Raw genomic sequence first — 24,082 nt, 5'->3', positions numbered from 1 at the left:
GTTGTGTGTGGGGTGATGAAGAGGGAAGATCTATGGAAGAGGGGGAAGAAGAGGGGAGACAGGTGGGAAAGTATGGGAGAAGGCCAGAAGCCATGGAGAGGAAAGAAAGAAAGAAAGCAAGAAAGAAAAATCTACTATGGGGAGAGATTTAAAAGCTTCTTATCACTCTCCTAGTCACTGAATTGCAACAGGCAGCTCTGACTTAAAACAAAAACAGATCTCACTCTGTCTCTCATAGACTCACAAACACACACAGACATCCCTCTATGTCCGGACAGCATTAGAAGGTGCGAAGAAAAACACCCAGTGGTGTAGTTGAGGGTATACGCAGGTATATGGAGTATACCCACCTCTTCTTCGGTCAATTTACAGTGTAATCACCTATCAGCCAAAAAGCTACTGAAATATATAGGAGAGTATACCCACTTTCTCCTGAATGATCTACCCATCTAGGTCTGCTCACCGACCACTATACCACTGGAAACCCGCTCCTTCTAACTATAGTCTGCATCATTCTTGGCTGAAGGTTCTTGAAAACACATTTTATCACTGTATTGTGGCAGTAAACACAAATACACAAACACACGCAGCTGTCTGCACACACAGAATAAAACAAGCTGCAGAAAAACCGACAGCCTCAACCTTGAGAGGTCTTCTTTGGCGAATTAGTTATTTACACAGGATGGAGGAGAGAGGTCAAAAGGGTTGAGAGACAGAAGGGATGACAAGAGAAAACAGTGAGGGGGGAGTTCACTGGGTCTCACTAACTGTCTTGTAGAATCAGTCAATTTACTCTGATGATGATAGACAACAAAAAGGCATTGTGGGAACTGTAAACGATGGCGAGCCGTGTATCGTGTGATCATGCCTGGACCTCTCAAACTCTGAAGAAGGGGAACGTGGTGAAGTGTGGTTGGAGGGCAGGAGCCCAAGCGATAAACAAAGGGAAGGGGTAATGTACATAAAGGCTTGCTGCGTCGCTCTCAGGAGATGAATAATGACCGGAGCCACATGTAAACTGTGGTTGGGAAACAACAAAAGCTGCTGACTAACTGTAGTGGTGTGCGGCGGGATGGGGACGCCCTGTTATTTGGTTTCTGCCTGCCCGCGAAGGCCTCTCTCGTCTAAACATGCTCCCTTTGTCTGACTAAAGCAGGGCTGTAAATAGATTTGTAGACAGCATTTGCAGGATGCATAAGCCCTCCAATAGAAAGGCATCTTTCCAAAGCAATTTACTTATTACTCAAAAGCTTATCAATAACAACGTGTATTTCTGCAATTCATCCATTTATTTGTGAAGAAATTGCAACAGGCATTAAAAGATAATTACATTAATGTGAAAGGTAAAAAAAATGAAATAAAAAAACTAATTATCAGTCAGGTGTCCTATTTTAGTCTACTGACATCCATATCCCATCTTCCTCTACCTGGTTCTTCCTTTCCATCATCCTGTTCTAGTCGCTGGAGTTCACCACAGTGTTTTGGGTTGACGCGCCACAGAGCTCTCACTTATCTCAGTTCCTCCATGCAGTCACTTTTTTAGAATTTCATCGTCCTCCTTGCCACTTCTCTTGTTAAGTCCGCTAAAATACTTCTCTCTGAATGCGTTGTGTCCCTGGTAGAGACTGAAGCGCGGGTCGGAGAGATGGGCGAGTGCATCTGAATCCTGTGAAGAGAACCATTCATAAGTTAACTGTACTTCATGGAAAAAAAATGTGTTGGGTTATACAAGGACATTTTGCATTCGGTTAGCCGTTTTGCAGATGCTTAACTGTACGTTGGGTCTCTTTTCACAATACAAAATTGATTCCCAAACTCACAAATGTTGAGTTTGTATTGCTGCTGCTGAAAGCGGTCTATCTAAGGCTCTGAAGCAATAAACAAACGTGTAACAAATGACCCAAGTAATACCATGGACACACTACATAATGACCACCAGGAAACGGTGAATAGAATGACCACACTTCAGCTTCACACTCCCCATATGTGGATACTAGTAAACGCATTGGTGTCTGGCCACTTGAAGTTCCAGATATTCATTCAAAGCGAAACAGAGCTGTTTCAGGGCTGTGCTGATGTGTCAGCACCCTCCCAACGTCTTTATAAAAAACACATGGTTGAACCAGAGTTTTAGCTATTGGTGTTGTAGTATCCATTGGTTGAGATCTTCCACAGGTTTGTTCTGCCATATCTGGTTATTAGCCATAACAAAGCTGCTTCTTCACAAACTCACTGACACCTGCCTTTTTAGCAGGTGTTGCCTGGTACAGTGAAGACATGTCATGTTGTGTGCTCAGTTATTTCCCCCCAAAATGTACTTCTAAATAGTAACTGATAATTTTCTTATCCTATTTCAATGTTGTATCCTTCTCTCTCTCTGATGTGTGACTAATGTTTGTTCTTGTCTCTTCTCCTGTATATGTGAATGGTGTGATGTGAGTCCCTCCTATGTGCACATGTAGCCTGTCCTCCTCCCAGGTCTCCATGGTGACAGTGGTTGCCACCTGGACACTGCATGGCATCCTCCTCATGACATTATTTATATATCTTATAATTCCATTATAATTCTGTTATCCTCTTTCAATGTTGTATTCTGTGAATTGTGTTTTATTTCTGTACACACAACATCCATCGCACATCTGTCCATCATGGGAGAGAGACCTCTCCTCTGTTGATCTCCCTGAGGTTTCTTTCTATTTGTTCTCCCTGTTAAAGTTTTTTTTGTTTGTTTGTTTTTTGTTTTTTTTTAAGGAGTTGTTCCTTATCCATTGTGAGGGTCTAAGGACAAGATGTTGTATTGCTGTATTGCCCCTGAAGCAGATTTGTAATTTGTGATATTGGGCTACACAAATAAAATTGACATGACTTAAAATTAGTAAATTAAAGGGTTTATGATTTGGAACCCAGCCACTGAGGATGCACAAGCCAGTGCATTCTTAGTGCCGGTCCCAAGCCTGGCTAAATGGGGAGGGTTGCATCAGGAAGGGCATCCGGCATAAAATCTTTGCCAAATCAAATATGCGAATCATAAATAAGATTTCCATACCAGATCGGTCGAGGCCCGGGTTACCAACAACCGCCATCATTACTGTTAACCAGCAGGGTGCCGGTGGAAACTATGCTACTGTTGGGCGAAGGAGAGGGGGAAGGCATGCCCAGAGGCAGCGAGAGAGGAGGAAGGGTAGGAGTGCGGAGGTGAGAGTCAGAACTTTGAATGTTGACACTATGACTGGTAAAGGGAGAGAGCTGGCTGATATGATGGAAAGAAGAAAGGTAGGCATACTGTGTGTGCAACAGACCAGGTGGAAGGGGAGTAAGGCCAGGATTATCGGAGGTGGGTTCAAACTCTTCTGCCATGGTGTGAATGGGAGGAGAAATGGGGTAGGGGTAATTCTGAAGGAAGACTATATCAAGAGTGTGCTGGAGGTAAAGAGAGTGTCAGACAGAGTGATGAGTATGAAGCTGGAAATTGAAGGTGTATTGATGAATGTTATCAGCGCATATGTCCCGCAAGTTGGGTGTGAGATGGAAGAGAGAAGAATTCTGGAGTGAGTTGGATGACGTGGTGGAGAGGGTACCCAAGGAGGAGAGAGTGGTGTTTGGAGCAGACTTCAATGGACATGTTGGTGAAGGGAACAGCGGTGATGAGGACGTGATGGTTAGGTATGGTGTCAAGGAGAGAAATGTGGAAGGACAGATGGTGGTGGATTTTGTGAAAAGGATGGAAATGGCTGTGGTGAATTCATATTTCAAGAAGAGGGAGGAACACAGGGTGACGTACAAGAGTGGAGGAAAGTACACACAGGTGGACTATATCTTATGTAGAAGGCGTAATCTAAAAGGAATTGGAGACTGCAAGGTGGTGACAGGGGAGAACATAGCTAGGCAGCATCAGATGGTGGTCTGTAGGATGACTTTGGAGACCAAGAAGAGGAAGCGAGTGAAGGCAGAGCTGAAGATCAAATGGTGGAAGTTTCCTCAGGGAGGAGTTAAGACAGGCACTGGGTGGTAGTGAAGAGTTGCCAGATGGCTGGGCAACCACTGCAGAAATAGTGAGGGAGACAGCTAGGAAGGTACTTGATGTGTCATCAGGACAGAGGAAGGAAGACAAGGAGACTTGGTGGTGGAATGAGGAAGTAGAGCAAATTATACAGAGGAAGAGGTTGGCAAAATGGGATAGTCAGAGAGATGAAGAAAGTAGACAGGAGTACAAGGAGACCCAACATAAAGCAAAGAAAGAGGTGGCAAAGGAAAAGGCATATGGTGAGTTGTATGACAGGTTAGACACTAAGGAAGGAGAAAATGACATACCGATTGGCTAAACAGAGGGACCAAGATGGGAAGGATGTGCAGCAAGTTAGGGCGATCAAGGACAGAGATGGAAATGTGCTGACAAGCGAGGAGAGTGTGCTGAGAAGGTGGAAGGAGTACTTTGAGGGGCTGATGAATGAAGAAAATGAGAGAAAGAGAAGGTTGGTTGGATGATGGGGGGGTAGTGAATCAGGAAGTGCAGTGGATTAGCATGGAAGAAGTGGGGGCAGATATGAAGAGGATTAAGAGTGGAAAGGCAGTTGGTCCTGATGGAGGAGGCATGGAGGTGTTTAGGAGAGATGGCAGTGGGGTTTTTAACTAGATTGTTTAACACAATATTGGAAAGTGAGAGGATGCCTGAGGAGTGGAGAAGACGCATACTGGTACCGATTTTCAAGAACAAGGGTGATGTGCAGAACTGTAGCAACTACAGAGCTATAAAGCTTATCAGCCACAGCATGAAGATATGGGAAAGAGTAATAGAAGCTAGGTTAAGAGGACAGGTGACGATTAGCGAGCAGCAGTATGGTGTCATGCCTGAAAGAGCACCACAGATGAAATGTTTGCTTTGAGAATGTTGACTGAGAAGTATAGAGAAGGTCAGAAGGAGTTACATTGTGTCTTTGTAGATTTAGAGAAAGCATATGACAGGGTGCCGAGAGAGGAGGTGTGGTATTGTATGAGGAAGTCGGGAGTTGCAGAGAAGTATGTAGGAGTGGTGCAGAATATGTATGAGGGAAGTGAGACAATGATGAGGTGTGAGGTTGGAATGACAGATGGGTTCAAGTTGGAGGTGGGATTACATCCAGGATCGGCTCTGAGCCCTTTCTTGTTTGCAATGGTGATGGACAGGTTGACGGACGAGATCAGGCAGGAGTCTCAGTGGACTATGATGTTCACGGATGACATGGTGATCTGTAGCTAGAGTAGGGTGCAGGTTGAGGAGAACCTGGAGAGGTAGAGGTATGCACTGGAGAGAAGAGGAATGAAAGTCAGTAGGAGCAAGACGGAATACATATGTGTGAATGAGAGGGAGGACAGTGGAATGGTGAGGATGCAAGGAGTAGAGGTGACGAAGGCATATGAGTTTAAATACTTGGGGTCAACTGTCCAAAGTAATGGGGCGTGCAGGAGAGAGGTGAAGAAGAGAGTGCAGGCAGGGTGCAGTGGGTGGAGAAGAGTGTCAGGAGTGATTTGCGACAGAAAGGTACCAGCAAGAGTTAAAGGGAAGGATTACAAGATGGTTGTGAGACCAGCTATGTTATATGGTTTGGAGACAGTGACACTGGTGAAAAGACAGGAGGCGGAGCTGGAGGTGGCAGAGTTGAAGATGCTAAGATTTTCACTGGGAGTGATGAAGAAGGACAGGATTAGGAATGCTTATATTAGAGGCACTGCTCAAGTTGGACGGTTGGGAGACAGAGCAAGAGAGGTGAGATTGAGATGGCTTGGACATGTGTGGAGGAGAGATGCTGGGTATATTGGGAGAAGGATGCTAAATATGGAGCTGCCAGGGAAGAGGAAAAGAGGAAGGCCAAAGAGGAGGTTTATGGATGTGGTGAGGTAAGACATGCAGGTGGCTTGTGTGACAGAGGAAAATGCAGAAGACAGGAAGAAATGGAAATGGATGATCCGCTATGGCGACCCCTAACGGGAACAGCCGAAATAGTAGTAGCAGTAGTAAAGGGTTCATGATTTGGACATATTTTTAGGTTAGTGATTGCCTTAAATACCCCAGAAAGTACCAAAAAGGGCATTTACCTGTACATGAAGTCTTCAAGATTGAAGATTTAAAAATAGATTTCCAAAGAATATAAAGAGCAACATGAGTACAAATTGAAACATGTGCTCACTTGCTTCACTAGTCATTTGCTGTGACGCACTTTCACTCCTCTGTGCACCTTCCACTGAAAGGGTCAGGCCACAGACATTGAGATCCCTCTTACTTTGTCACATCCATTGGGACTCCAGAGCCACTAATACATGTAACAGTTAAAAAGCAATTTTTTTCTCTTCTTTATTTAGCTTATCGAGGCTACCACTGAATGGAACAACGTTCATGGATGAAATTCAGCCATATCATTCCTGTAGTCGCTCTGAAAATAAACTGATGTACCTATGCACCTACAGCTGAACACAAGAGTTTATTCTGCTCCTCGATTCATAGCATGCTACCTATCCCAGCAGGCATTGAGTTGAAAGCAAACTATTACATCCATCAATCCATCATCCAAACCGCTTATCCTGCTCTCAGGGTCGCGGGGATGCTGGAGCCTATCCTAGCAGTCACTAAGCGGCAGGCGGGGAGACACCCTGGACAGGCCGCCAGGCCATCACAGGGCGTGCACGCACGCACGCACGCACGCACACATGCACGCACGCACACACACACACACATACACACACACACACACACACACTTAGGGACAATTTAATACGGCCGATTCACCTGACCTACATGTCTTTGGACAATGGAAGGAAACCGGAGCACCCGGAGGAAACCCAAACAGACACGAGGAGAACATGTAAACTCCATACAGAGGATGACCTGGGACGACCCCCAAGGTTGGACTACCCTGGGGCTCAAACCCAGGACCTTCTTGCTGTGAGGTGATCGCACAAACCACTGCGCCACCATGCCGCCCCAAACTATTACAATATAAACTTATTTGGATGTACTAGTCCATACAAATTTCCGCAGCCACAGAATCTGTTTCTGGTTTCTGGTTCACAAAGCAACTCCAACTAAATGTTTGGTATCGCCTACAAGACTTGTACAGAAAGTTTTTTTTTCACGTTTGTAAGAAGCTATGGCACAATGGATTGTTATGAATTGCCATAGTGGAACAAGGTGTGTAGGCTGTAGGTACCCTTTGACTGATGGAGGAATGGAATGATAGAGAGATTGAGAGCAATAGAGGCTGGGAAGAGGAATAATGAAGTGGGGAAAGCTGGAGGTGAGGACTCCAGCATCAAGCCTGCGATTTGTCAGCAACACCTCCCTCTCTCACCATGGCTGATGCTGCCAAGCAACTTGGAGACAGTTTCCAAGACCACATCGGAGCGGAAACCCTAAATACCGAGACTGACAACCTAACTCTGACCTCCCCTCCATCTTTGTAGGAAGCGAGGTCCATTAACTTCAAAGAAACTTAAACTGTCAAAAAAATCCCTCACCTATTAATACTAGTCACACAGGTGAAGGACTACTTACATTTAGCGCTAAATTACCTGACAAACTATAATTTAATGTTCTCAAAACACCTTGTAAATAAGAAAATGAGAAACTTCGCGTTTCCACGCCAGAGTGGGGAGGAAGAATTTATCTACTTTCCGACAGCCATTAGCCAAATTCCTGTCCAAACACCATAGGAAGAGTTTGGAAGCAGAATGAAGGGCCAGGTCTTCAGAGGCCATGCATGTGTGTGTGCACAAACATTCACACACACACATGCGCACCAAGCTGTGAACCATTGAGAACGCTCATAAGTGTTTATGGGTGTGATGATTTTATACTTTAGGCTTAAAAAAATAAAACAACAACACAGAGAGTATGCTTGTGTGTTTAAGCCTATGTTTGTGTATGTGTGTGTGTCTGCGTATCGCACAGGGCACTTTATGGGAACAATTTAGGGGTTTGAAGTGGAGTGGTTGTCAGATCCAAAGATGGATTGTTTTCCATATGACGTGTGATTAAGCCGTTTAGGGTCCCGGTATAAAAGAAATGAGCCAATCATAGCCATATGGTGAGGATTTACCCCAGGCACAGAGACACCATCACTGTTGACGTTTGCCTAGACAGTATATAAAAACACACACACACTCACACATACTGTACTACATGTGTGCACTACATACAATTGTGTGGTTATGTCCACAAATATGACTGTGAAACCTCAAATAAAAACATAGAAAGACAGGAAGGCACACTATTATAATTTAGATAAACAAGGTCATATCTGTTTTTACTTTGCACGCTCACATGTACAGGAATCACAAACAAATTCTGCAGCGCACATGAATGGCTGGATTGCAGATTTGTCTACATGATGCCACCAGAAAACAACACGCAAAAGCTTGAGATTCCTAAGCAATAGAGGAGGCCTTCCACCTCAAATTGTATAATATGGCCAAGTTCAGGTTCAGACACACACATAACGGAAGATGAGGCAAAACGTAGATAACAGTTTCTCTCTCTCCACAAATCAGTCGCACAACCACACACGCAAGATTTTCCTGCAATTTTGTGAAGATGAAGTGCAATCTTTTTTTTGTTTTGAATTTTTGTCTCAGTTAAAAAAAAGAAACACAAAAGGCAATACAGATATGTGCAGACATGCTGATGAGGTGTTCATTATTGACACACAGGAACACACTCGTATATTTGCATACACATTAGAAACTCAACATGAACCTACACACAAACAAATGTGCCGGCGTGTTCACATACACACACATATAGATGTAATATACACAGACCTCGGGTTCCTTGATCTTCTCCATTGTGATGAGGCGTCGGGAGGTATGACTGGAGAGGATCTGCTCACAGTTACTGACCAGTCTGAGACAGGCATGAAGGGGAACCATCTCCTCACAGTACCTAGAAAGTTGATACAGGTGTGCACACGCACGCACAAACACACACACACACACACACACACACACACACACACAATAACTGATTAATGGGAGAAAGGTAAAGCAGTGAGAGACACCAACAGAGACAACCAGAGTTAGACTCATCTCGTCATTCTGCTCACAATCAGGATGTCTTGATGGAAAGTATTCAGAAGATGGAATGAGTACACATGTGTAAGGTCCCAGACTCCACGGACAGCAGCTCTTCCTGTACTCTCTGGGGCCTGAATGCTGCAGGAGGCCACACAGAGGTCACGGAGATCCAGACACCTAATCCCTTCAAAATTACAACCTAACCTTTGCCATCATTTTGTGACAGTCCCCCACCCCCAAAATCTGTCTTTCTCAGTGTCAGATTCTCTTTCTAACCTCTTTCTTTCTCTGAAAAAACAAAGTAGTGAAATTTTGTGCAAAGATGGCAGAAAAAAATGACTGAACTGATAGGTTTACTGCTGCCTTTGTCATCACCTGCCAACTTCTGCGAATAGGAAAGAAAAAATAACCGTCCAGGCCAGACTCAGCCCTATTAACACAGTATGATGTATGTGTTTGTGTGTTTCACTCGGTTGCACTTTCTCCTAACCACCACAACAACAGCAGCAGCAAGGCTCAGTGTTCAAAGTCAGACTTTCACTCCACTGTTTTTCTGCCCAGTTGCCATGACTATTTTGAAATCACAAGCCTTGGTAAGCAAAGTGATGGGACTTTTATTGAGCGACTACCTGAGGATAAGGACATCTGAGACGGAGGCAAGGTCTGTCTTTCACCTTGAATGCATCCATTTCCATGACATGCTTCAACGTTCATAAACAAAGAGGCATCGGAAAACTATACGCTGAAGGAAAAGTGCCGTGTCTTTCAACATTTGGGACAGTAAAACTATAGTAGTGGTTTATAGCTATCCCTGGCGCAGGCAAAAATTAGGCATAAATGTGGGATGACCATATTTTGGTTTTCAAAAAAGAGGACACTGGGGACAGGATGGTGGCATGGGGCAGATGGACATCCGCAATGGGTGGAAGGATTGGGGGGGTGGGGTCAAGTAATTGGTGGCACCATGGTAATATGTATGGGATGGGGGGTTTGGGGGGTTAAAGAGTTGACAAATACGTCCATAATCATGCAAGACAAATAAGAAATGTCTTCATAGCCATTATGGCTAGATAATCTTATTCCTTTCCATTCAACTTTTGGCCCTAAGTTAACAATAAAATAAAGGCGTCCAGGTAGTGGAGCGCTCTATTCCGTTGCCTACCAACATGGGGATCGCCGGTTCGAATTCCCATGTTACCTCCGGCTTGGTCGGGTGTCCCTACAGACACAATTGGCCATGTCTGCGGGTGGGAAGCCAGATGTGGGTATGTGTCCTGGTCGCTGCACTAGCGCCTCCTCTGGTTGGTTGGGGCGCCTGTTCGGGGGGGAGGGGGAACTGGGGGGAATAGCGTGATCCTCCCGAGCACTACAACCCCCTGGCGAAACTCCTCACTGTCAGGTGAAAAGAAGCGGCTGGCGACTCCACATGTATCGGAGGAGGCATGTGGTAGTCTGCAGCCCTCCCCAGATCAGTAGAGGGGGTGGCACAGCGACCGGCACAGCTCGGAAGAGTGGGATAATTGGCTAAATACAATTGGGAGAAAAAGGGAGGGGGGGAAACAAAAAACAATAAAATAAAAAAAAATGTAGCTTTTAACACTTTTCACGTAACTCTCTCTTTTCATGGCCATAGATTAAAATTAAATTTAAAAAAAAATCAGTTGCCATAAAAAAATCCGCTATTTCACTTGACACTTTTCAGTCCTCCTGATGTGCTCTGATAAATGCATAGACACCAGTGTTTGACCAGTGTTTGCATGAAGGGCATGTACATGACTGACCAATGGTGGCGTGTGAGAAGGCGGGACCTAAACAGAAAGGTCAAAGCAATACAAAAATACACACAATGAATGCCGACTGTAGAAAGCAAAAGTCAAATCCTGGACATTTTCGGCGATTTAGAAATCTGGGCCGGATGTATTTTTTAGGCCCCAAAAAGAGGACATGTCTGGGAAAGAGAGGACGTATGGTCCCAATGCCTTGAAATAAAATAATTTAGATGTTAACACAATCATACAGTTGCAACACAGCATCACACTAGACTAGACCTGCAGCGAGACATCTATGGAGAGGACTACACAGTGTCCAACACCAACAATATCTATGGCCAAGCCAACTCACAGGTTAAAGTCAAAACTTGTAAAATCCAATGCAAAGGTCAACAGTGGCCTCTAGTGGGACTGACAAGATGCCTGTCAGTAAAGAGGACAAGCAGATGGAATTACAGCCAGTAAATGTGGTGCAACTGTTTATTGATAACACTGTTTTGGTAAAATGTCAGTAAAATCTCGAGTCACGTTTGAAAGTAGTCCAGGCTTTGAAAACCAGCATTATTCACAGCAGAGGGACTACCAAACATTGTAAACACTGTCATATTCTATATAATGAATAACAATAATCATTACATTTATATAGTGCTTTTCTAGACACCCAAAGTGCTTCACATTGAAGGGGGTAGCTCACCTCAACCACCACCAATGTGTAGCACCCACCTGGGTGATGCACGGCAGCCATTTTGCGCCAGAACGCTCACCACATATTAGCTTGAGGTGGAGAGGGAGGAATCACTGAGCCAATTACATGGGGGGATGATTAGGTGGCCAGATGGAGAGAGCCAGGTTGGGAATTTTGCAAGGACACCGGGGGACCCCCTACTCTTTGCGATAAGTGGCATGGGATCATTAATGACAACAGTGAGTCAGAACCTCGGTTTAACGTCTCATCTGAAGGACGGCATCTCCAACAGCACAGTGTCCCCGTCACTGCACTGGGGCATTGGGATCTGATATTTGTTTGTTTTTATTAGGACCAGGGGAAGACTGCTCCCTACTGGCCCACCAACACCACTTCCAGCAGCAACTCGGTTTTCCCAGTTCTCCCATCCAAGTACTAGCTCCCATCCAAGTACTAGCCAAGCGCACACCTGCTTAGCTTCCGTCATTTGGCAGAGCCAGGGTACATGTTGGTATGGCTGCAGGCAAGACAACTGAAAAAGAGCTGATGATGGGGAGACTTATCTTTCACTTGATAATGCTTTTAAAAACAACTGTGCATCTACTTCAACGCGCTATTCACTACGTTAAATATAAAACCTTGGTCCACGGTGGTGTAGCGGTCTAAGCATCGGCTTTGTGTCGATGCAGTTGCCCACTGGGGACCGGGGTTCGCGCCCTGGTCTCGTCAGATCCGACTATGGCCGGACTCGATGAAGCAGCAATAATTGGCAACGCTGTCTTCGGGAGGGGGGCGGAGTTGGCTTGTGTTCGTCACATGAATGCGTCTCTGTGTGTGTTGGAAAAAGCAGTGGTTCGGCCTGGATTCACCTTGTCACGAAAGTGGGGAGGTGTCTCCTTCGAGACTACCGGCCGGACAGATGCAGTTGGCGAATGCATGCAGTACGAGGATGGGTGTTTGAACTAAAATAGGGATCGATTGGCCACTAAATTGGGAGAAAAAGGGAAAAATCAGAAAAAAAAATTAAAAATAAATATAAAATCTTACTTTTTGACATAGTGGACATGCCACCTCATCAGCTGTCTTGTTTTTAGTTCAGTAAGGTCACTTTATGGCAATGATGACTGATATTCAATATCCCATCCTCACAATTTTCTATTCTTTCACTCTTTCATTTGTTTGTATAGTTTTAGAAAAGAACGGCATGGAGGGAGGAGTTCAGCGGGTCAGACCAGACAGTCTGGCATTGAGAGGACTTTGATGAAATGTGAAACACACGAACACACACACAGACACACACACACACACACACACACAACCTCCCTTCAGCAGAACAAACGCATGCCCTTACCCCCTATATTCGCAGACCTAAAGACAGACTCCTACCCCTCTCACACATATACACAGACGCACACACAAAGCCACCCACTATCCTCACTATTACCATCACACACAGACACAAAGACTTAAACACACACAGAGAAATGTCGGGGGACAGAAATCTGATCTCTCCCCTATCCAAAGTGTAGAGCTCCAGATTAGGCCAGGAAGACAGGCTACGTCTGGGCTCACACACACACACACACACACACACACACACACACACACACACATCTGCAAGCACGCACGCAGAAACAGAGGTCAGTCTGTCCAAGCCATAGAGACAGACAGTCGGCATATCTGACTTTATGCCTGGCCTCGGTGGTTTATTTTGGCACGGTGCTCTGAGAGACACAGGGTCAAGCACCAGCATACCCGGGGCCAGGAGATGAGTACCAAAGACAAATGTGCCAACATGATGACACACATGCAAGAGTATGCTCAGATGTAAAGACCACACGTCAACACACATGCACTAACACTTACAGTACACTAACATACACACACATGCATGCACACATGCACGGACGCACGCACGCACGCACACACACACACACACACACACACACACACACACACACACACACACACACACACACACACACACACACACACACACACACAGGAGCCACGATTACCACATACATTTCCAGTCTTGTAATCAGTGACTGGAACAAGCTGCAATCTTGTGGGGTTTTCTTTCTCAAACACCTCAAACACACCTACAGTCCCATCTGCTGTCTGTTGTGGCTTACACCTCTGAAGTCAGAACACCTGCACTTACACTAAGCACCGAGGTTGATACGATTGCGTAGAGAATGAACAATGTAGAACCTTGTTCAGATAATTGTGATTTAGCACAGCCAGGCCAAAAAGTTTCTCCCCAACGTCAGTTGTGGTTTATCTGCTACTTTGTCACACCTGTTTATTACCTGTGTAAACACGGTCCAAGAGCACAGGTGGTTCTCTGCAGGACATTGTGTTTTATGGGAGAGGCGATGGAAACAGTGCTAAAGGGGGAAAAGGTGTTAGGAGAGAAACCCCCACTGGAAAACTGAGGTGGAATTTGCTTTGTATGTTTCCTCCTCACCTACAATCTAGTGCCAAAATGATAAAAACTTTTACAAACATTTAAAGATTTCATAAAACTTGCAAACTAACAAAGAGATTATCTTTGAATTTATGTCAAATGAAATAATGTGAAAAATATTCACTTCAGTTTTACATGATTACATAAAAAGTCTTTACAGAGTTTAGATTTTTTGGCTCGTTCAACTCTGGTTATGATTACTCAGCTGTAATTTATAGCAAGATGCCTCTCCCTAGTGGTATATTATATTATTGCATACGGCAAAGGAACAACAAAAGGGCAGCCTTGATCAACACTAGGACTTCATAGGTCTCTGAAGACTGCATGGGAAATTTTGGTTTGTCATGCAAAATATTGATCCTTATCCAGCCTAACTTTTCTGAAACTATGAATGATGGCTGCCCTACAATGACTGTCTATCAGTACATGATTAGATTAATATTATATTTGACTGTTTCCATCCAAATATTGTACAAATTTTAAAGGAATTTCTAAAAAGTCCAGAAGAAAATGTAAACTGGTGTATGTTTCCATCAACTACTGATGTGCAAATATTCTGAAGAAGGCTTAACAAGGTTACATAACCAAAAGAGCTCTACCCAAAAAAAATGGAGAGATGGCATGTGGAATTCAGCCTACTTGTTGTAAGAGAGGTCATAACAACTCTTTATCAGTTGTAAATCACTCTATTATATGCAGCCCAGGGATGGCAAAGAGGGCATGCAATGGATTATTTAATTGACGATAGCACCACAACGAAGCCCATCATATACATGTGGAAATGCCTACACACCAAACATTTCTGGGGGATTATTTTGCAGAGGCATTTCACTAACCAGTTTTTGGAAGTACTGGACTTCATCTATATGTCAACTTTTCCATCTCAGCCAAGCATAAAAACTAAACACCTAACATTAGGTGTTCTTATGCGTAAATTCAAAATGCTCATAAATAAAGGTGGAAGCAAATCCAAATAATGACGGGTAATTTTTTTTTAATTTAGGCTGATTTTTCCACATATAATTGCAAATGAAATGTGGGCATACTCACTCTGGCCTGTAGATAGGCAACCAATAGACGAGCCTCCCACCCATGATCAGATGGCGAGCAGAGAAGTTTAATAGATCTGCAAAGATGTCGCTCAGGTGATATGCCATGGAGACTGGGACATGGCTCTCCCCACAACTGAGGTAAGAGAAAAACATAAAGCTTAGACCAAAATTATCAAATTCAAAACAGTGAACTGCAGAGGTAATTCCATATTGTATTTGAATTTCTTGGGACACTTTATATGTTTTTTTTCTTAATGTAGTTTTTAATTTATTGGGCAAGTCGGTTACAAACAAATGTACATTAAAAACAAGTGCATGCTTGCTTAAGGAGCAGGGCGCCGGGAGGGACTGATGTAATGAAAGTGTTAAGACAATGTAAAGGCTATTACAAAACTGGCTCTCAAGTAAACAGCCTGAATCAGGACATCTCAGATTTCATATCAAAGATAAACGTGTCAGCACACTTCATAGTATCAGGCACACTTACAAGTCATCAGGGGGTTTGGTAGTTTCCTTGTGAGAGCCTGTTCTCCTTGTGGCTTCACGGATACCATAGGGAGCTAGTAAGACACAAGGCAAACCATACACACATCACAAACAAGAACTTAGTGCAGATTTCCAGCAGTTACACTTCATACTTATACATGTAGATAATACATATCTCATGAAGAGTTAGATGCTAGGAATAAACAGACAAGGACAGTACAGCTGAAGCCACTGAAATTAATTTGTCTGCTGCACTACTGCTTAAGGGCTGCACAAACTCAAAGAGGAAATATTTAAACAATCCAGTAGTACTAACATGGAACAAATGTGGGATGGCATTTTCTCAACAGCTACAACTATCAGAAGTCCATTCATATTACCTCTTCTAGATGAGAACATATCTGTACTAACACAGATAAGGTTTGGAGACCTTTGGTCAGCACTGTGAAGAGTTGTGAGTAAGTGCTGAGGTTGAAAGAGCTCCATGCTTATCTAAGCACATTCCCCATGGGACTGTGTTAAAATCATAGTACAAGCAACTGCTAAACTGCGTCCTCCATGTACATGAGGCTAGTTTGCAAGCTCAAACTGCATACTTTCCAGATAATGGGGGTATATCAATTATCAGTTGTCAATCAAATGTTTTCTGCACTGTGTTCAATTTATTGTGTTTAGGTTTATAAAAGCAGGATGCAAATTTAACTTTTTGGCTTACCTGCCAAGGTGGCAGGTAATTGAAAAAATTCCCTGCTAGACATTTTGTATCACATCTTCATTAACACAGCAAAATATTGTCAGTGAAATCAGCTGGTGTAGTGTTGAACTGGTTAGAAAACCGACATACACAGTCCATGGCACATGGCTAATAAGAGGATCACCATTCTTAGAAGGAGGGTGATTTATTTTATTTTTCCTAAGAAGAGATTTTTGGATCCCATCTTTCCCCTCACACTAAATGGCTGGTAGGACTGAAATTTAGTCACCAGAGGGAAAATTTACAACATTTGAAGTTTGGTGGGTGTTGATTTTGGACCCCGTTTAAAAGGCTACAAGCTAGCGCACTAAGAATACTTACAAAACTGTAAGTGTTATTAAACGTAAGAACAAACAAATTACTTATAGAAGATTAACCAAGGACCTACGATCAGTGACGATGGCGTCAAACAGTGCGCCTTCCCTCCAGACAGGTTTGGATGCATCAGACACCATGACATCTATAAAGGAAGTCTCCGTTCCATACTGACGCAAATTGGCTCGTATGTTCTCATCAGGGCCTCTCCACTTCTGGTTTTTACGACTAGATCTACCTAGGAGACAAATTAAAAAAGAAAAAGTTGGAATTCAAAACATTAAGAGCAATCAAATTACCAAACCTCAAGATGCCTGGTTAAGAACGGAATTGGAAACCTAATTCATAATTCATATAAAGTTCAAAACAAAACTAGAGGAGTGCACTTTGCAGAGTGTAGATCCCCGCCAGGTGAACCTTCTCTTCTCCAGTGCTTGGACTTGGCAACAAACCACTAGAGCCCTGCACGGGCCAAAAACTCCAGTCCTAGCCCGTCCCTGACCTGTGGTGTTCAAGCTCTAGCCCTGCCCCAGCCAAATAAATCTGCAATTTTTCAGCCTGACCCTGAATCAAGACCGACACCAATATCACTTTAAGTTCTCTCTGATGCGCATAGTCTCTGACGTGCACTGTCTCTGATGTGCGTTCTCTCTGATACATGCACACACACACACCCACGCGGCATGGTCAACTGCGATATGTAATGCACATGTACATGTATAATATTTATAATTCTTACAGTCAACTTAACAATATATATGTATGGGAAGTTAATGAGCCCGAGTCCGATGTATAAAAATAAATAAATAAATAGCCTGAGCCTGACTTGAATCGACCCAACGTGTCGGGACCCGACGGGCTTGCAGACGTCTACAAACGACGCCTTTTTTCACCTACCCAAAGAAGGGAAAATACAGAGGCATTGCCTTCTCCGGCACTCAGACTTGGGTGAAAAAACAGCTGAGGAGTTAGCACTCAACCGTGATATAAAACAAAGGTTTTGAATCACTGAAACCATGAGAAGTCCTTGATCATACAGTTATAACTGTTACTGTGTACAACAAAATTATTAGGCTGACAGGCCCAGTAGTATGCGGGCTTAGCTGCGGACAGATACACACACACACACACACACACACACACACACACACACACACAGACACACACACACGCACGGAAAAAACAGTGTCTTTCCTGCCATTATAAGGCCTTTGCAAAGCGCCCAAGTCGATTGAACGGGAAATATGGAAAAAAAATGTTTTTATTATGCTAAAAGCTAAAAAATATATCTAATAAAAATGTTTTGCCTGTCAGCCACCTAGGTGGACCCTCACATGAATGTGACCAAGTCCAATATGAACTTGCACTTTCTAAAAAGGAAAGGTTTGCTATATGACCATTTTGATCAAACCCTAACCGTTTTTATTTTCATAATATAATAAAGCTGGGTAAACCGTTTATGCTCGCGCATGTGAGACTCGCATCTATATGACTGACTCAGATGGGGCAGTGACAAGAATAGGCAACATTTCCTGTTTTGACTGCAACTTAAAGGAAGTTGTTCCTTTATAACATTCCCATTTTTTGGATTATGAAAAATTATTTTGATAACTTTTGATCATGTCACGGCCCAAACTGGGTCAACTGTAGATGTGAGTCGTGCATGCACGAGTGTAGATGGTTTACCCAGCTTTATTATATTATGAAAATAAAGACAGAGATTATTATTTTTGGTTCATCCAGTGTTCCTCCAGTCCTCTTGTGCTAAGATCAGCAGTGAATGATTTGCTGACTTGCAAAATACGATCGACTTCTCATTTATTGTCAGGACTCACATCCAAATTATGTTTTGATGCTGCCCAATCTCTAAGTCAACCGTGCGCATGCCCGACTCGCATCTATGGTTGAGTCAGATCGGGCAGCAACGGAGAGCAGCATTGGTCAAGCGAGCTAGAGTCAATGAAGAGAGGGAGCAGCGGTGCCGAGACCAAACGTTTTTCAAAGGTTTTGAATCACCGCAACCATGAGAGGTTGTTGATCATACAGCCATAACTGTGTACAAAAAAAATATTAGGCTGATAGTACCAGTAGTATGCCAGATTAGCTGCAGGCACACACACACACACACACACACACACACACACACACACACACACACACACACACACACACACACACACACAATCAAATACAATATCCCCTCCACACCATCGCCAGGTGGAGATCATCACACATCAAAATATCACAAGAACAAAAGAAACAGCTGTTGTCAAATATCTAAGAGAAATGGAAGATTTTTTTTTTGATAAATCGTTTGCTAAATCTTACCTTTCCCATGAATAGTGTTGTAATCAATGTCTGTTCCAAAGACATAAGCTCCATAATGTGAGCATGCCACCAACAGGCTACCTTCAACACAGAGATTCAGAGTTACAAAGAACAGAAAACACGTTTACCACAACCAATACGACACATAACTGAAACCAAAGAGAGGACAGTGTGACCATGTGGCGTGCAAACATTGTAGAGATGATGTTATCACTTACCAGTGCCGACAAACGGGTCAAAGATGAGGTCATTCTCTTTGACTCTGGCATGGTTGGCCATTATGAAAGAGAGGCCAGCGTCCATACTGGTGTTGCCAATAAAGTGTCTGCTCTTCACACTATGCGAGCGAATTAGTTCACGTTGCCCATCTGCGATCTGGGACAGGAATAAGAGAATTGATATTAAAGAGTTCACAGACAGTTATGCTGAATAATTTCTTAACAAACAAAAAAAACATTTCAAGTTGGTAGAAGTTGTTGAGATGTCTGACGGTATTTTCATGAGAGTTGGGACCGATCCAATCCAATATTGTCATTGGGTGTCGATACTGATGTAATTCACTCATCAGATATTGGACTGATGTTACCCCTCCACGACCGATTTTTATTGATTATAAATATGTAATAATGCAATTTTAAGGCCATAGCCAAAATGTTATATGTAAGGTAGTTTGAAGTGTTACAAGTGTGGAGATGTGGAACACAAGCGCTTTGCTTGCCCGCAGCATAGAGAGCTGGAAGCAGAGGATGCAGGGGGAGTAACGAGGTTAATGGCCACGGGGTAACAAGTAAAACCCCAAAAAATGTAAACCTGGAGTCTCCTAAACGCCACAGTAATTTGGAGAAACATAAAATGGCTGTAAAGGATGTAATAACTGCATCAGAAGAACCCAGTGTGTGTGTGGAGTTGGTGGTGCTGCTGCGTGCGTAACCTCCCCAGCAGCTGCTGCAGCCGAGCCCGGGCAGGAGGTGCAGAGTGACAGGGAGGAGACGGCAGCAGACCTGCCTGTCACCAAGAGCCAGGAGGAGGATGATGATGATGATAAAACGGAGTACGATTCTGACTCAGACGGCATGGTAACAGATTCCCAGCGACCGACCAGTGAACTGTACACTTTGGAGGTTAATGTTTTTTCGGATGAAACTTTTGGCAAGTCTGTCAAAGTATTAACTGATTATTTCCCAGACACAACTAAATTTCTCAAAACTGTCACCACACTGCAATAACTTTGTAGGGTTTGATTTATTAGATGAAAAAAAAGTGTTATTGTTTAAGAAAGCCCACCACCACCTTAAGAAAAAAAAACACCTGTTCACAAGAAAGGGAATCAGAACACAAAAAGACAAAAAACTAACAAATAATTGTAATGAATCACAGGACGTTATTATTTTCTATCTGCCCCATTTGTTTGTTTTTCTGATTTTCATCTTTCTTTTCACTATGCAGAATTAAGTTTTAGGTCTTTAAACATTAATGGAGGGAGAGATGGGCAGATGAGAGCAGTACTTTTTGATTTTTGCACTCAGAAACATGAAGATATAATGTTTCTTCAGGAAACACACACAGACTCGGATGGGAACTGGAACTGCACTACAGATTTCACACTGGACAGAACAAGTGAAGAACCACATTTATAATCTTCCATCACTTTATCCAGGTTATTGTCACAATTTGATTTAACTGATGCTGGGAGAATTAAAAAAATCAAACATCAGACAGTACACATGGGTAAAGGTTTCAGGGAACAGGGTCAGCGGTACCAGGCCAGACAGGGTGTATATCACCAGACACCTTAACACCAGGTTAGTCAGGAGCAGCAGATCACCACTTAGTCAATGTTGTTTTATGTCTTTCACCAACAAAAAATATAACTCTTTCTGGCATTTTAACGTGAAATGACTACAGGATAGGAGGTCTTTTTGTAAAAAAGTTAAAATTATTTTGGGTAATTTGGAGAGACAAAAAAAAACACAGTTTGACTCTAAGTCAATTAATACACTAAAGGAGATGCCATAGCAATTTGCTCTCCTACACCTGTTTGTATGTGAAGCCTCCTTAAACTACAGTTCAAATAAATTGCTTTGGAATAAATTCAAATGTAATGCATTTATGCATATTTGTTGCTCTTTTAATAAGAGCAGCAACAACAACAATAATATTCAAGGAAAAACAGTTCTGGTATCAGTATCGATCAGTATTGGTATTGGCAGATATCCAAATTCAAGTATCAGAACTGGACAAAAAAGGGGGATCGGTGCATTTCTAATTTTCTTTACACTTTTCCAGACAGAGCTCAGATTTGGGTGGTTGAAATAAAAAAAATAAATAGTCAAAACAATTTACCAAAACGTGACCCTTTTAAACTTTCAGTTTTATCATTTTGTAGCTATGAAATTAAACTATCAAAATGATTGTAGCACTCCTGCATCAGCTTCATGTTCACAATCAAGCTAGTTGTTCGAGATTTTGTTTGCACAGATGACAAGTGTCAGCAAATTAACACCATTATTTGTTTTTCCACATCATTTCAATGTCATAATTATTACTAGGTAGAAGTTTGACATTACATTCAATGTCAATTAAATCCTTCAAAATTTTGGAAATTACACCTAGATAGCCAAAAACATTGTGGAAGAACACGTATCAACTCTTATTTATGTGAGACAAGGTTGTGACTTGTTGGCAAAACATCCTGCTTTACATATTTTTCTAATAGTATTTATTTCCAATGGAATTTATCCCCAGGTATTGGTATGAACAACTGTACACTCGAGTTTCTTGCAGCTTCTTTACAGCCTGAGGCATGAGTATTCAAAACACACCCAGTAAGAGCACTTCCTAAATGTAAGGACTGTGAGCTATATTAAAATTCACAGCTTAGATGTGAAAATTTGAGACTATGTTTTCATGTAATATGGCTTTTTTTTTTTATTGTTTAGTATTGCTCAATTATAACCAGTCGGGGAGTTTCTCAAGTGCTGTGAACCATGATGGTGTTTGACAACACGGAGATAGAAAAGAGCGAGGAGTCTGCCACCAAACTCACTGGTTCGAATCTCTTCTTTAATGACTGCAGTAATGGTGACAGCGTCACAGGCAAGCGTCAAGTCACTGGCAATCACAGGCAATGATTTCTTACCCAACGACCAAAGTAGATGTAGAAGGGCTGCTCGGGGATATTGTTGGGGTCAGTGCCATAGTCCTCTAACAAACAGAAGATGTGCTGCGGGTTCTTCAGGCTCACTGTGCCCTCAAATGGAAGATAATCCATTGCCTGGAGAAAAGAGAGAGCACAATATGATGCATATACCCAAAGGCATTTACGTATGTCCATTTACATACACACACACACACACACGCACACACATTTTCCTTCATTAACTCACTCATTTCAACCATTGTGTACTCTCACATACTCATACTCATATTTGTGCACATAAACTCACATCAATTCTCTCGAGTCTGTTCTGAAACTCAAGGGTCTTGTTGAACGTTTCGACATTGATTCTGTATGTGGAGTCCTTTTCCATGTAAGGTGACTGGAGGGGAAAGGGGAGAAACATAATGTTGAGAAGCCACTTCAGCTTTATATTATTTATTTTATAGCGTAAGTAGATACTACCTAGATAACCATACTTAAATTCAGGTGAAAGAATTTGGATTTGTTTAAAAGAAGAGTATGCTAATTCATTAATACTAGTATCACCTACTATGTTTTCCACTGGATACTTCAAGAGGGATGTTCTGAGTTCACTGTGTGTCCGTCCATGACCCCATAATTCAAAAGCAGACCTAGAGGAATATTTAAACATGAACCACACCTCAGTCTTACAAAAAAAAACACCAAAAAAACCACCAAAAACAAACAAAAAAAATACCACTATGATGCAACTACAATAAATATTTGTAACTATTAGCTGAGTCACAAATCTCAAACAATCCAAAAGTACTCACTTTCAAACAGAGACAAAATTTAGAAGGAGGCTAAGCACAGATGAACAGTAATAAGAATGGACAAATTTGTCTGAATTGAAAATGCAGTACATGCAAAATGCATAGTCAGGACATGCCAACTCCAGTGGTCTATTACTTGTTTGCAGGGTCAGGCCAGCTACCTTCTTTGCCACAAACACTCACTTTGCACAAATAGATCTAGCCATGACGCCTCGGATATCTTCTTCGGATAAACCATCCAGACACCAGAAAGGAGACTAAGGAGACAAGTGACCCAGTTAAAAGTGACATTAGGTGAGAGAGTTATGCAGCACATAGCCCTAATCAGCAACTAAAAGCACAAATAAGTTTTTTTAAAAGTGCATATAAATGCAAACTTATACGAAAGTCAAGCTACGAAAATAACTGACAACCTACGCTGAGAAGGATACATTCAGAATGGTAATGCCTATAACTAAACCTCAGCCTTTACCTTTTCATGGAAGTTTTCCACAGGATTGAATGGTTTCCCGCTGAGAGACAGAAGAGCTCTGACCTCCTGCAAGATGTTACAGAGAAGGACAGCGACATATCTCTGTATCGGTCACAATTTCGAAGATAAGGGTACACAACTGCCCGTGTGCTCATAATAAGTGATCATAACAAAATGACGTGGACACCAACTGCTAGACCCCCGCTGACCCCTTTTCGCTCTTATTCACACATGCGCGCTGACGAGCGACCCCTGAATAAGAGATGGTTGCACTTACGGGAGCGTGTCTATGTTCCCTAAGCCCCATGTTACCTCAACTCTATTTCATTGAACTTACCTAAACTTAACCTAACCTAGCTTAACCCAACGCTGATCTTAGCCTAACCTTAACCGATAGCTAACCTGTTCGACAGCTAACCCACAAGGCTGAGGGAACATAGGGCTGACCCTGCGCTGCACTTATGGCTAAGCAACCTAACATACTGTGGGACACTGAGACTGCTTTTCAGATATGCCCTGAAACATGAAGGACGTTTCATATTCATGTGAAAAACTCATTAGCTTTGAGGAATATTTTCATAAATGTTTACCGGCAACCTGAAGTCAATGTTATCATTGGCGAGATGTAGCAAATATTGTAAGCATGATCGAGTACGGGGGGCTGCCATTTTTGTTTCGGGTAAAGAAACAAGTCCGTGTGAAACCAGGCTACGCAGGAATGTTTCCGCTTACCAAAATCCAAAATAGTAAAATAA

At 42.7% G+C, this 24,082-nt stretch overlaps 1 protein-coding gene across 1 annotated transcript; it reads right to left on the bottom strand.

Annotated features, from left to right (window-relative positions):
• Nucleotides 1–1,315: 1,315 nt before the first annotated feature.
• trmt11 (tRNA methyltransferase 11 homolog) lies at nucleotides 1,316–23,995 on the bottom strand. Its single transcript, XM_056286696.1, has 13 exons — nucleotides 23,918–23,995; nucleotides 23,328–23,393; nucleotides 23,039–23,112; nucleotides 22,612–22,693; nucleotides 22,348–22,440; nucleotides 22,041–22,175; nucleotides 19,120–19,276; nucleotides 18,902–18,982; nucleotides 16,647–16,811; nucleotides 15,506–15,578; nucleotides 15,017–15,151; nucleotides 8,791–8,911; nucleotides 1,316–1,666 (listed from the first exon to the last, which is right to left on the bottom strand). The coding sequence occupies exons 1-13, from the start codon at nucleotides 23,993–23,995 to the stop codon at nucleotides 1,532–1,534; spliced, it is 1,395 nt and encodes a 464-aa protein (XP_056142671.1). The 3' UTR covers nucleotides 1,316–1,531.
• Between the last annotated feature and the right edge of the window lie 87 nt (nucleotides 23,996–24,082).

Source organism: Lampris incognitus, chromosome 9 (assembly GCF_029633865.1).
Source record: "Lampris incognitus isolate fLamInc1 chromosome 9, fLamInc1.hap2, whole genome shotgun sequence".
Classification (NCBI taxonomy): Eukaryota; Metazoa; Chordata; class Actinopteri; order Lampriformes; family Lampridae; genus Lampris; species Lampris incognitus.
The sequence above is the reverse complement of the archived record's forward strand: the minus strand, read 5'-3'. Positions and strand labels throughout refer to the sequence as shown.